At 40.4% G+C, this 14,999-nt stretch overlaps 1 protein-coding gene across 1 annotated transcript; it reads right to left on the bottom strand.

The window, feature by feature from the left end:
* Positions 1-776: 776 nt before the first annotated feature.
* On the bottom strand, positions 777-5,643 carry LOC124010483 (tryptophan 2,3-dioxygenase A-like). Its single transcript, XM_046322948.1, has 12 exons — positions 5,392-5,643; positions 5,100-5,205; positions 4,827-4,917; positions 4,472-4,542; positions 3,810-3,937; positions 3,520-3,706; positions 3,289-3,396; positions 3,061-3,172; positions 2,886-2,943; positions 2,720-2,799; positions 2,065-2,155; positions 777-1,937 (listed from the first exon to the last, which is right to left on the bottom strand). Exons 1-12 carry the CDS (start codon positions 5,427-5,429, stop codon positions 1,784-1,786), a joined length of 1,224 nt encoding a protein of 407 aa, XP_046178904.1. The 5' UTR covers positions 5,430-5,643; the 3' UTR covers positions 777-1,783.
* Positions 5,644-14,999: the final 9,356 nt, after the last annotated feature.

The raw sequence follows: 14,999 nt of genomic DNA, 5'->3' as shown, positions 1-14,999 counted from the left end.
GTTGACAGTGAGAGGACGTTTCCTTTTTTTTGCTGAGTTTACTTCCTGTTTCGTCTTCTGCAGTTGGAAAAACGGAGGAAGTCTCGCTCCAGTGTGGTCACTACTTATTTACTCCCAACATCAAGTTGTATAAACTCTACGGCTTTACGACACAAGCTTTTCTGTAGTAATCAGGTAGAGTTTTTACTATTTACTGCCAGCATCATATAGTAAATATCTACCTACTATTGAAAAGCCTGTGTAGTGAAGCTGTAGTGTTTGGACTATTCATTTACTACCAACATCAAGTAGTAAAAATTTCCACCAGATTACTACTGGAAACACTGCCGTTTTCCTACTAAACACTACAAAACTCTACTTGTGTATCTTAGGTAGTGCGTAAACTACACATTCACTATACAATCTCTACAATAGTCACTACTGCACAAATCTAGGTTTTGTGTGGCAATTCCGTATGACTTTTTCATAAGGGGCAGTTCCTTCTCCTACACCACCAAAATAACTGCTATGCGGGTGTCGGCTAGTGCGGATCTGATATAATCTAGCCCTTAGGTGACCTATGTGATTGTTTATGTATACTCTCCATTATTTTCTTCATCCTCATTGCTCTCTTTAGGCATTGCAGAATGCGACTTCAATCTTCCATTGAGCCATGGATGACATTTGTTATTTAAAGGGATCCATGTGTTCTGTATACTGCCAACTTCTCAATCAACCCTTCAAGGAACCCTTTAAGACAATTCCCATGGAGGTTAAAAAGAGAAATCCTCGCAAACTTTTCAATAACATATTTTTTTATTGAGACATATTTTATATTATTCTGTTACATAAATATATGATTTTTTTAGTCGTGATCATTTCTATGCTGATGTTATCACTCCATGTTGAATGAAGTCGACATATCATTACTCTAACATCACAAACACCCAATGCACCAATATCGAAGTACTGTACAAAAACATAATACTACTCTAAAAAATGATTAACAATATACTTATTTAGGGTACACATTCAGAACTCAAGTACATGGAAGGGTTCATGATTATCATTCATTGGGCTATGTACAGGATTATATAATACCTTTTCATACTTTAAATACAGCACAATATTATATAAACAATATATACTATACCCTGAGTATACAGAACATTAAGAACACCTGCTTTTTCCATGATATAGACTGATCAGGTGAAAGCTATGATCCCTTATTGACGCCACCTGTTAAATCCACTTCAATCAGTGTAGATATAGGGGATGAGAAAATCATTTTTATGAGCTTTGAGATAATTGAGACATGGATTGTGTATGTGTGCAAGAAAAAATATTTAAGTGCCATCGGACTGGGTATGGTAGTAGGTACCAGGCACACTGGTTTGTGTCGAGAACTGCATCGCTGCTGCTTTTTTAATGCTCAACATTTTGCTGAGTGTTTCAAGAATGGCCCACCACCCAAAGGAGGTTCAGCCAACTCGACACAACTGTGGGAAGTATTGGAGTCAACATGGGCCAGCATCCCCCTGTAGAACATTTTCAACACCTTGTGGTGTCCATGCACCAACAAATTGAGGCTGTTCTGTTCTGAGGGGGAGGGATGCCTTTGTGGTTATGATGATATACTATGTTACTTGTCGCTTTATTGGGTGTAGGTGAGACTTTACCAAGTCATAGCTAGCTTGTATGACACTCTAGATTACGTAGATGTTCCTTAGGTCTAAAGTGGCTTCCTCTCATTGGCACCTTTCCTCAGTCTTCACCGACCACTTTAGACAGTTGCGACAGTCTGCTAGTCTGAATCCTCACTACTGCAGTAGGAGCTGTCACAGTACTCTGCGGTGAACAGGAAGGTGTGCTCATTGGGGTCTAGTTTAGGCACCCAATGCCGAGGTATCAAAAACATGGCCAGGTTGAAGAGATCCACAAAGACTTTGTAGCGATCACTGTGTTAGAGAGAAGAAAAACACCTACTTAGCTCATTCTTGAAGGGGTATATAATGACATGCTTGACAGTAACTCTTGGATGCAGTTTATTTCAATAGCCAATCATATATGACAGACATGACATACCTGACAGTAGAGCGCAGATAGTGGTAGCCAGATGAGCCTCCGGTGCCTGCTTTGCTGCCAATCATTCTGTGCACCATGCACACGTGGTTGTCTGAGATACATAAGATAAATTTTGCACTTGTTAATATAACAGTTCAAGGTTAATTGACAGTGAAATTCTAGTCTAGACCAGTGGTATTCAAACATTTTCAGTGGGGACACCATTTTTTCCACCAGAATTTATTGGGACCCCATTTTTTCCCCCCTAATAATTTCTCACAACCCCACCCCAAATCTAATGACAGCCCTAAAATGGTTTACATTAACAAATAACCTTAATTTATTGCATTCTCATATCTTATCAAAATGAAAAGAAACCAGTAAATGTATTTACTCAATCATTTTCAAATGATCTTTCTCAAAAACTTTTGTATGATGATCCCATACAATGATAATCTGTACTCTTAATTTTGTATTTTATTTTTCTCACCCCACTATTTCTCTTCCCCCCCGACCCTGACTTTGTATACCACTGGTCTAAACAGTTCAAAGTATGTTTAGCATCTAGTAGAAAATACAGATGGTGTAAGGGAAGCCTGTACATGCAGACACTGTTTGAATGAAATGTGACGAAGTAAACTGTTCTTTACATAAAATGTGTTTTGGTGTTACTTACATCTCCATTTTGTCATGAGGGTATCAATGTCCATCAGGTTGGACAGGAGTTGGAAGGGAACCTGGAACCTGGGCTCCTCCCTAACAATCCACAATGTAGTAATTACATCTCAAATGGTGAACAGACACAAGCCTGTCTAAAATAACTGTAAGAAAACCCTTCTTACCTGTAGAAGTAGATCATGAGAGCTCCTTGGAGAGCTTTGTAGGAGATCCGTCTCTCACCTGATTAAACAACAGGAAGTGAGATGGTTTCTTAGACCTGAGTCCTGTAGTTTTTACTAATTATTGGGATTGAATTGTTGAGGCAGTTTGTGTTGGCGCTAGGTGCTAAACACTCACCTTTGCCCAAAAGATGCTCATGTCTTTTGACATCAAACAGAGAAGTAAATAGCTCTTTTTGTTTCGTCATCTCTTCCATCAGCTCCTCCTTCTCCTCGGAGTCTTGCATTTTCTGCCAAAGGACAATAAATATTGTAGTTTTTGGTCAGATTATTTTATCTGTAAGTAACCTAATGAGAAGCGATGTTGTGAGTTTTTGGTACTAGATTATTTTGAAACAGCCAATACCTCTATTTTATTTTTTTCAAGACTCAACCCTTCAAAGATGTTGGCTTCCAGTTTAACCCAAAAGTTAAACCCATCCTCTTCAAGACCTGGGGTCCTTTCCAGCCATTTCTGAATAGGACAAACAGTATTGCTCAATAGTGCTATAATATCAAGTGTGGGAAATAACATTACTAAGTATTTAAACGGGATCTATTTGAAAATGTTTCAGTATTTCTTTTGCTTTTCACACACCTCCACCAATTTCAGCAGGCAAGGCTCCTTCTCAGATCTAAGCAGCATCTCACTCTCATGTCCTTTGAAGTTGTCCCTGTAGTGGCGCCTGTTGTAGGGGACTCTCAGGTTGTCAAGGACACCAATCTTGTTCTCCAACAGACGGAACTGGAGACTTTGGAACCCGGAGGCAGGGGACAGGTACTCTCTACAACACACAAAAGTAATGTGTGTTAAATATGTAAAGAGGGTATAATTTTATAAGGTCAATAAAAGCTAAAAAGTCTCCATGGGTTATCTATGGGGCTTACCTGAAGTCATAGAAGTCCAAGGCGGTCATTGTCTCGAGTACGGCAAACTGGTCGACCAGCAGCCTGAAGATCATAACAATCCTGTGTATGCGGGTGTTGACCTTCAGCATGTTGCGTTCATCGCGAACCTGGTGAAACATTACTATTAAAGATGAGCTCTAACTTTTTGGCCTCTAGGGGGCGCTCCTGATGCAAAAAGGGTCCCCGCAATTTGACTGCATTGGACAGAGAAAAAAGCCCACCTTTTCACACCCACAAACAAAGACTTAGGTCATTGGCATTGTTTACATGTCATGACTTAATGAGGTAAAAAAAAAAAAACGGATTCATATTGTATTTTAAGCGTTTATGAATTATATGTTGGGGCTGCAGGTAGACTAGTGGTTAAAGCATTGGGCCAGTCAACGCAAGGTTGCTTGATCGAATCCTGAGCTGACAAGGTAAAAGTCTGTCGTTCTGCCCCTGAAAAGGCAGTTAACCGACTGTTCCCCAGTCGGCCGTCATTGTAACTAAGATTTTGTTCTTAACTAACTTGCCTAGTTAAATAAAGGTTATATTTAGAAAAGAAAAACAATTTGCTGGGATTGAAATCAACAATTGTATAACTTTTATTACACAAAGAAAATGTTTGCCAGTGTACTCTTGCTTTCTGAGGTGCTTACATGTCCACTGATGAAAATCTCTCGCACTGAATCCAGTTCCCATAGAATCTGCTTGAACCAGAGTTCATAAGCTGAAATAAAAATGATAAAAATGCAATGAATCATAATGTCCCACCTTTGCAATGCAATGAAATTGATCATTTGTTGATGGAAAGTTGATAGGTAATTGCTCTTCCAAGTCTTCCACAAGTAGGTGCAACTACAATTAAAGGTTAAACTCATCTCTTTAATTGACTGGATTTCAAATGGAACAGACCCCAATCCCTGTGATAAGGGAATGCATGCATTCTATGATTACAATTCCATTATTGATTCACAAATCTTGATTATATTTGACCACAAACATATACTGTGCCTTGATGTGTGACAATGAAAAGATGCTCATCGTGGATTTTGTTCCCCTTCAGTTCACTCTGGAGAACTTGGGCGGTCACAACCTTATCAAGCTATAACGGAACAAATTTTTTTTCATTTAGTACTACAGCTATTCCATAATTAAAATTGTACTTAATTTCCATCCCTTATGTTGGCCATGCAGCTTCTATCGGCAGAAAAAAAAGATACCATGTCGAAAACCTCGTAGAAGACGAAGTTCGATTACACTAGATGAGGATGGCGAATGCTTTACCTGAAGGTAGTCACCATAGACGATGCCACCTTTGCTGGCCTTGTTGATTCCTTCTTGGGAGTCGTCTTCCTCTTCCTCTTCTAGATGCAGCTTGCTCTTGAATAGCCTTGGGAATGAAAAATACAAATGTGAATGGTATTGATTAGCTAATGTCATACAATTATTATTAATGATAAGAAATATAACTATAGCATTTATTGACTGATTTAGAATCATTATAGGATGCCTTTGTTACAATTTCTTTTTGAATTAAAAAAAAAACATAATTTGAAACGCAATAATGAATACGTACAAGTGCCTTTTCTCGAAGTATGGACATCCACCACTCATGGTTATCCAAATGATCCAAAATAAAAGCAAAAACGTGATCTTATTCCGTTGGTTTACTCAGACTCTGTGAGAAGTCAAGAATTTATAGGCTCCGTCAACATCCGGCCCACCTCCATTTGCGTCATTTGAACCGTTCTTGTTTGCCTTCTCTTAGGGGAACGCACTGGATGACCCATTCCAAATTGCAAATTGGCCCATTCCAAATTAAACAGACATTTTCGCAGCCTATGTTCGGAATCAACCACCACTTATCTTTGTCAATAATTGCGACTCCCTGCAGCCAATGGCAATGCCCGCTTTAGGTATAACGCAGATGTTATTGAAGTAGATGTTATTGAATAGAGGCTTAACTATAATGAACTGCCACTTATTTGAGTATAACTGTGGCAATGGGCTACCAGGGAATCAGTGTTTCAATATTTGTAGTTCGGTTAATGTGTAACCAAAGCCGAAGACATCCTTTGAATTGCTGAAATGTCATAGTTGTTTTTATGTATTTTGGTTTTCTGAGAACCTCATTGACACAACCTTGACATAGCTGTACTTTTGATCTACTATTCTGGGCCGTACATATTGTCCGTTGAAGGTCCTATTGGTGGTCCCTAGACATCGACAGTTGTTGCAGACATTCAGCACTGCTTTCAGTAATTGCACCATTTGCCACGGATGCAGCAAACCTCACGAGTGAGAACTCGTATAATAACTATAATTCAGTAGTGAGCCACAATACATTTGAGTTTGTTTATATATGTCTATATGATGTATAGAAATGTCAACATGTTACACAACTCACAAATCAAAATCGCTATAGGGCCTACGAGTGGTAATTACAGCAATGTGTACCTACACTTTAATTACTGTACACTCTACCTGCCTATGCAACTCTAAACAAATAAATAATGATAGGTATAACTGTAAATTGGGACCTGTATGTGCTGGCCTTATTATTTGCTTGGCCAGACCATGTGGTATAAAAGGAGCTTTGTCCTCACCATGGTCTAGAGGGGCGTTTAAACAAAAAAAAATGAATTCCATGTTAAGAGGACATGATGCCCGACGACATCAAAGCCTCCTTGACAGACAGGAGGACTGACATCTGAAGAAGAAAAAAACATCACAGACCTGCGTTCTACTGGCTACAGCCTTTAGGGGGAGACAAAGCATGAAAGCACAAATCTGTCTAACAAAAAAATGGATCATGGTAAAATACTAGGATCTCTTTTCAGTTTCAGATGTAAGCCACAAATCATGCACTAAAGTCACTCTAAGTTAGTGCGTAGTTGAAATTTAAAGGTAATGTTCCTGCGCTAGCAGATACTACAATCTAGGTAAACGCTGCATACTATATGTCCTCTCAATCAGAAATTACCTTCACATTTCTATCGTGTAATCGGTCAAGCTTCAGTGATACAGATTGACTGCAGCCCTACATCTCGCAGAGATCATTAGCTATTGCCCCAGTTGCTTTGTACAACCCCATTGAGCCAAGTCCTGGGGGTCCTCAGACGATTAGAGACATGACGACATGTCTGGGGGTTCTCCAACCAAAATGTTGGCCTCGCACACTAGCAGTGAACATTTTGCAGAAACACAACGCTATTTTACATATCTTACTGCTTTCCTCCATGCGCTGTGCTCTCCTGATGCCTAATAATCAACACTTTTTAATATGAATTCAATAGATTGTGGTCAGTAAATCCATGGAATATGGTGTTAATATTTATACACAAATCTATTAGCAAGTATAAATTACGAATGCATAACTATATCGTAATTTCCCATTAAGAAAAATTGTTGGAAAAAGTATTTGTATCATTATTTTGTTGCAATGTTTTCATAAAACATGTCCAATATTTGATGGGCAATAAAACAAAGCTTCATGTTGATGTTGGTCACATTACTACTAACTAATGTGAGCAAGTCATGCTGTGGGCACTGTGCAGTTCCAAAACAATCCAAAGGGTGGCAGCGTAGACCACAAATGAATGTTTTGCATTAAATAATGTTCTAGTCACATGCAATTTAGCAGGATTGTGATTTTAGGCTGCCACCTTTGGATTATGTTGGAACTGCATCAACTCACATTAGCAGTAGGCTATTAGTGATGGGTCGTTCGCGAACGAGTCGGCTCTAAGAGCCAGCCCATGTAGGTGAATGTTGAGAGCCGGCTCGCATATCAGAAGACCCGAATCTATTTATAAAAAAATCTAAAAATAAAGATACAAATAATCAAAAGATTTAAATGAATAGAATTACCTAATTCAAATAATGAATGGATGCTGTTTGACGAGAGAGCAACTGGGGATGCAGCACGAAGGAATCACTCAGCAGATGCCATAATGGAGGTCTGATCCTATTTGGAGGTGCCCCTCCTCCAAACATCTGCAGATCCTCTGAGCTGGTGGAAGAACAAGGCCTCTATCTACCCACGGCTTACTAAAGCCATGACAGGGAGACTCTGCATAGTGGCCACATCCGTTCCCTCTGAGAGGGTCTTCTCAAAAACGGGACAAATAATTACTGAGAGAAGAAACCCCATCAGGCCCTCGAAAGTGAGGCAGCTTGCATTTCTGAATGAAAAAGCTCTCATAAAAGCAAAATATGTTCAGCATTGCTGTGTGCTGCTGGTTATAACATGACAATAAAGAAGAAAGAGAAAAGAGGGACCAGTGTAATGTTTTAAGTGAGATGCTGCAGTTTTGCACATTGTTATTTATTTCTCTTTGATATGGTGGAATATTCTATTATGCTGTTCAGATTGTGTTCGTTTTGAATGGTCAGATTTCTGTGCACTTTGTTTATATACATTAAAAGTTATACTTTAAATGCAAATGTTTAATAGCATTCTTTTTTCGTAACAAACTAATCCTTGTTTAAATACATTATGGTTAAGGTAGTGTATGATTTCATTCAATCATTTAATTAGAATTGTTGTAACGACAATCATAGTCAAACCATTGGAAACTGTTTGACTTGAAACAATACAAAGCATATTTTTTTTTTTAAAGAGCCGTTTGGGAGCCAAAAGAGACGGCTCATTTTGGTGAGCTGAGCCGAATGAGCCAGTGAGCCAGAATGCTCATCACTAGTAGGCTTGTCCTATAACTGTCAAGTGGGGTGGGGCCAGATAACATTTGCAGATATGGACACACGCAGGCACCAAATGCACTTGAAAATCATGCTTTTATAATATTTGTGGTAATAAATCACAGATTCCAAGGTCAATTAGCTACAGGACAATAATTTGACCTATTTAATTACACACCCCAAACAAATACTTACACCCCCTCCAACTCCCCTGTAACACTTTTACAATTTTACACACGTGACCATACCAGCATACAATCCTTTCTCCTACTAAATATTACCAATGTTTGCAAGTTATATTACATAGCACTAGGATGTTAGTCCATCCTTAAAGACTAGAAATGAAACAAAATTAAACTGTAGGTGAAAACCTGTCTATGACTTCACTCTTTTCCAAGCGTGTATCTTAGTATGTATATCATGATGCATTCTATCTTCATTGGGCTCCTAGGCCAGGTATGTAGACGTGTTAACGCACTAAAATATTGCTCACAGCTGCTAACTGAGATGGTCAGTGCGGCCTGTATGATTACCTTCAGTGATGGAAACATATCACAGTCTAAGATTATACACACAGGACATGTCAGAAGAGGGATCTTTCTTTGAGAGGTAATGTTTAGTAAGATCTACTTCCTCTGGTTGAGAGGAATATCAAATCAAATTGTATTTGTCACATGCGCTGAATACAACAGGTGTAGTAGACCTTCCAGTGACATGTTTACTTACAAGCCCTTAACCAACAATGCAGTTTTAAGAAAAATAAGTGTTAAGTAAAGAATAGATATGAAAAAAATAGATATAATAATTAAAGAGCAGCAGTAAAATAACAGTAGTGAGGCTATATACAGGGGGTACCGGTGCAGAGTCAATGTATGGGAGCACAGCTTAGTTGAGGTAATTTAAGTAATATGTACATGTAGGTAGAGATAAAGTGATGATGCATAGACAATAACCAGAGAGCAGCAGCAGCGTAAAAGAGGCGTTTAGTCCCAGGGTCCTTAGCTTAGTGATGAGCTTTGAGGGCACTATGTTGTTGAACGCTGAGCTGTAGTCAATGAAAAGCTTTCTCACCGAGGTGTTCCTTTTGTCCAGGTGGGAAGCGGCAGTGTGGAGTGCAACAGAGGTCGGTAGTCATGTAGGCAGGTTACCATAGTGTTCTTGGGCACAGGAACTATGGTCATCTGCTTGAAACATTTTGGTATTACAGACTCAGTCAGGGACAGGTTGAAAATGTCAGTGAAGACACTTGCCAGTGTCAGCGCATGCTTGTAGTACACATCCTGGTAATCCGTCTGGCCCTGCGACCTTGTGAATGTTGACCTTCTTAAAGGTCTTACTCACTTCAGCAGGGGAGAGCATGATCACACAGTCGCCCGGAACAGCGGGTGTTCTCATGCTTGCTTCAGTGTTGCTTGCCTCAAAGGAAACAAGGAAGTAATATAGCTAGTCTGGTAGGCTCATGTCACTGTGCTTCCCTTTGTAGTCTGTAATAGTTTGCAAGTCCTGCCACATCCGACGAGCGCCCGAGCCGGTGTAGAACGATTCAATTCTAGTCCTGTATTGACGCTTTTACCTGTTTGATGGTTCATCTGAGGGCATAGCGGGATTTCCAATAAGTGTCCAGGTTAGAGTTCCGCTCCTTGAAAGCGCCACCTCTAGCCTTTATTTCAGTGCAGATGCTGCCTGTAATCCATGGCTTCTGGTTGGGGTATGTACACTTTGAAGTCGGAAGTTTACATACACTTAGGTTGGAGTCATTAAAACTCGTTTTTCAACCACTCCACAAATTTCTTCATAACAACTATAGTTTTGGCAAGTCGGTTCGGACATCTACTTTGTGCATGACACAAGCAATTGTTTACAGACAGATTATTTCACTTATACTTCACTGTATCACAATTCCAGTGGGTCAGAAGTATACATACACTAAATTGACTGCCTTTGAACAGATTGGAAAATTCCAGAAAATTATTTCAAGACTTCAGAAGATTCTGGTAGGCTAATTGACATCATTTGAGTCAATTGGGGGTGTACCTGTGGATGGATTTCAAGGCCTACCTCCAAACTCAGTGCCTCTTTGCTTGACATCATGAGAAAAATCAAAAGAAATCTGCCAAGAGATCAGAAAAAACATTGTAGATCTCCACAAGTCATCCTTGGGAGCAATTTTCAAACGACTGAAGGTACCACGTTCATCTGTACAAACAAATGTACGCAAGTATAAACACCATGGGATCATGTAGCCGTCATACCGCTCAGGAAGGAGACGCGTTCTGTCTCCTAGAGATGGACATACTTTGGTGCGAAAAGTGCAAATCAATCCCAGAACAACAGCAAAGGACCTTGTGAAGATGCTGGAGGAAACAGGTACAAAAGTATCTATACCCACAGTAAAATTATTCGTATATTGACATAACCTGAAAGGCCGCTCAACAAAGAAGAAGCCACTGCTCCAAAATCGCCATAAAAAAATCCAGAATACGGTTTGCAACTGCACATGGGGACAAAGATCATACTTTTTGGAGAAATGTCCTCTGGTCTGATGAAACAAAAATAGAACTGTTTGGCCATAATGACCATCATTATGTTCAGAGGAAAAAGGGAATGCTCGCAAGCCGAAGAACACCATCCCAAACGTGAAGCATGGGGGTGGCGGCTTTCATGTTGTGGGGGTGCTTTGCTGCAGGAGGGACTGGTGCACTTCACAAAATAGATGGCATCATGAGGACGAAAAATGATATAGATATATTGAAGCTATATTGATATATCTCAAGACATCAGTCAGAAAGTTAAAACTTGGTCTCAAATGGGTCTTCCAAATGGACAATGACTCCAAGCATACTTCCAAAGTTGTGGCAAAATGGCTTAAGGTTAACAATGTCAAGATATTGTAATGGCCATCACAAAGCCCTGACCTCAAGCCTATAGATCATTTGTGGGCAGACCTGAAAATGTGTGTACGAGCAAGGAGGACTACAAACCTAACTCAGTTACACCAGCTCTGTCAGGAAGAATGGGTCAAAATCCACCCAACTTATTGTGGGAAGCTTGTGGAAGGCTACCCGAAATGTTTGACCCAAGTTAAACAATTTAATGGCAATGCTACCAAGTACTCATTGAGTGTATGTAAACTTCTGACCCACTGGGAATGTGAAGCTGAAATAAATCATTCTCTCTATATTTCACATTCTTAAAATAAAGTGGTGATCCTAACGGACCTAAAACAGGGAATTTGTATTAGGATAAAATGTTAGGAATTGTGAAAACTGAGTTTAAATGTAGTTCACTAAGGTGTATGAAAACTTTTGACTTCAACTGTACGTAAGGTCACTGTGGGGACGACGTAATCCATGCAATTATTGATGAAGCCAGTGACTGATGTGGTGTACTCCTCAATGCCATCGGAAGAATCCCGGAACATATTCCAGTCTGTGCTAGCAAAACCTGTAGCTTAGCATCTGCTTCATCTGACCACTTCTTTATTGACCAAGTCACTGGTGCTTCCTGCTTTGGTTTTTGCTTGTTAGCACGAGTCAGGAAGATAAAATTATGGTCAGATTTGAGAGAGAGCTTTTTACGCATCTCTGTGTGTGGAATAAAGTTGGTCCTCCCCCCCTTTGGTTGCACATTTAACATGCCGGTCGAAATGAGTTTCCCTGCATTAAAGTCCCCGGCCACTAGGACCGTCACCTCTGGATGAGCGTTTTCGTTTTTGCTTATGGCCTTATACAACTCATTGAGTGCGGATTTAGTGTCAGCATCGGTTTGTGTTGGTAAATTGACAGCTGCGAAACATATAGATGAAAACTCTTGGTAAATTGTGGGGTCTACAGTTTATCATGAGATACTCTACCTCAGGCGAGCAAAACCTTTAGACTTCCTTAATATTAGATTGTGTGCACCAGCTGTTGTTTACAAATATACATAGACCGCCACCCCTTGACTTGCCGGTGCAGCGTAAACCCCACCAGCGGTATTTTATCCATGTCGTTGTTCAGCCACGACTCTGTGAAACAGTTTTTAATGTCCCGTTGCCCGACCTAAGTCCCCGATATCTCAGTCTCTTTCTGATGCAAATGATGGGGATGTGGGCCTTGTCGGGTGTCTGAAGTAAAGACTTTGTGTCCAACTCTTTAAAGAAAAATATTTGTCCAGTTTGAAGTGTCCCCGCAGCTGCCTAGAAGGCCAGCATCCTGGAGTCGCCTCTTTTTTGTTGACATTGAGACTGATGTTTTGTGGGTACTATTTAATGAAGCTGCCAGTTGAGGACTGGTGAGGCGTCTGTTTCTCAAACTAGACACTCTAATGTACTTGTCCTCCTGGTCAGTTGTGCACCCGGGCCTCCCACTCCTCGTTCTATTCTGGTTAGAGCAAGATTGCGCTGTTCTGTGAAGGGAGTAGTACACAGCATTGTAGGAGATCTTCAGTTTCCGGTCAAGTTCTCGTGCGGAATAGCCTTCATTTCTCAGAAGAAGAATAGACTGACGAGTTTCAGAAGAAGTTCTTTGTTTCTGTTCATTTTGAGCCTGTAATCGAACAAAACAAATGCTGATGCTCCAGATACACAACTAGTCTAAAGGCCAGTTTTATTGCTTCTTTAATCAGAACCACAGTTTTCAGCTGTGCTAACATAATTGCAAAATGGTTTTCTAATGATCAATTAGCCTTTTAAAATGATAAACTTGGGTTAGTTAACACAACGTACCATTGGAACACAGGAGTGATGGTTGCTGATAATGGACCTCTGTACGCCTATGTAGATATTCCATTTAAAAAATCAGCCGTTTCCTGCTACAATAGTCAATGTCTACATTTTATTTCTGATAAATTTGATGTTATTTTAATGGACCAAAAAAGTGCTTTTCTTTCAAAAACAAGGACATTTCTAAGTGACTCTAAACTTTTGAATGGTAGTATAAGTAGACTTGCAATCATAATTGATTGTAACGGATATTAATCAACCACAAGCTACCGGTGGCTGAAAACACAATCACCGCGGGACGAACTAGTGACGAATTTCCGGTTAAGGGCGGTCCATTTAAAATTCATTCCTTCCTCCCTCGCCCCTTGCCCTGCAAGTGTAAACTTGCCAGATATCATCAGAAGTGTCCACTTAATTTGAGGGCTGAGGGGGTAGGGTGTGTCTTTTAAGTGTTTGAAATGCAGCCTCGGGCTGAGACGAGATAATTTGGGGCTGAAGCCCCGAAAGCCTGGGTCTGGTAACGTCAATGCTGGTTGGCGACACGGTACCAAGCCGCACTGGTGATGCAGAGAGAGCTAGAGCAGTCACTAAAGCAGCCACAGCCCTAATCCTTTGTTCTTGTCTTAGCTGGTATACACTGAGATGAGCAAAATGGAGGACATGCTTGATGCTTGAAGCAGTGATCCAGACAGTCTTGATTGATCGCCAAGCTTTTGCAAAGGCCAGACAGTCATAAAGGCCAGTTGTGTTGGTTTGTTTTCTCTCTGATACTTAATTGATTAGTTAATGGCAATGCTGGCCTTTAAATACATGTGGTCTCCATGTCCTGAATCAGAGCAGAGACAACAACTGGCAGCCTATTGCTTGTGCTCAGTCTAGACTAAATATGAAGGATAAAAGACAGCAACTGACCATTCTAGTGGTCAAATTTCAAAAGCTCCAATCACTGCCTTTTGTTGGAAGACTTTTCAAGGGAATATATGACTGTTTTGAGCCCTATTGAGCCCAAAGTCTCCAGGTTGGGGAGGCACTTAGTGACGAAGGACCAGTAAATGTTTGGCTGATCAAGCCATTCCGATGAATGTGTCAGGACAGGACAGAAAAAATGCCACAGGTCAGATTCTACGGTCATCAATCCACTCTGGTCTAAAACAGTCTCATGTTTGTGAGGAATTTGCCAACAGATTTCACTCACTATATCTTTGAAAATGGCTCGAAGTGGCAGACAGGCCATCTTGTACCCGACATGCCATCTTTATTACAGTACAGTAGGTTAGTGGCTACAGGCTAAAACATCTAAATAGACATCTCTGTACGGGAACGCTCATGCATTGCCTATGGCAACACATACCAGTAAACCAATGTCCATCATTTAAGTAAATAATGTGTGATGTGTGTGTGTATAGACCCATGCCACGCAATGCGATTGCAGTAGTATTTCAGGCACTGGGATTTTGATTGCCAGTGTACCCACTACCCACCTTTGTGTCGCATAATATGAACAGGAGCCACATCCATTTGAACCTCTTTCACATTCCTCGGAGCATGTGCTTATTGCATGATTCTGTTGGTCTTTGATGTACTTGCAATGTCATACCATCACTTCTATGCTGTTCTTTGAAGTAGGCCACGTCGCAGTGTTGTGGTCTGCTCTGGTTTGCTTTGAAGGTGCCAGTTGTGGTCACAGTGCAGTGCTTATGTTGAGCAATATTTACTTGGTGAACATGCCCTTTTCTGTGGTGGTTTGACACCATCTCTGGACACTAATAGCCTATGCATTC

This window comes from Oncorhynchus gorbuscha, linkage group LG23, assembly GCF_021184085.1.
Source record: "Oncorhynchus gorbuscha isolate QuinsamMale2020 ecotype Even-year linkage group LG23, OgorEven_v1.0, whole genome shotgun sequence".
NCBI lineage: Eukaryota > Metazoa > Chordata > Actinopteri > Salmoniformes > Salmonidae > Oncorhynchus > Oncorhynchus gorbuscha.
Note: the sequence above shows the minus strand (reverse complement) of the source record. Positions and strands in the feature narration are given on the sequence as shown.

Bases quoted from the DNA above. Each gene is read 5' to 3' on its own strand.
- LOC124010483 (XM_046322948.1), bottom strand. From the start codon at position 5,429: ATGAGTGGTGGATGTCCATACTTCGAGAAAAGGCACTT. The intron at 5,206-5,391 runs GTACGTATTCAT...TTCATTCCCAAG, and splicing joins TACTTCGAGAAAAGGCACTT to GCTATTCAAGAGCAAGCTGC. The intron at 3,707-3,809 runs GTAAGCCCCATA...TGTGTGTTGTAG, and splicing joins TTGGACTTCTATGACTTCAG to AGAGTACCTGTCCCCTGCCT.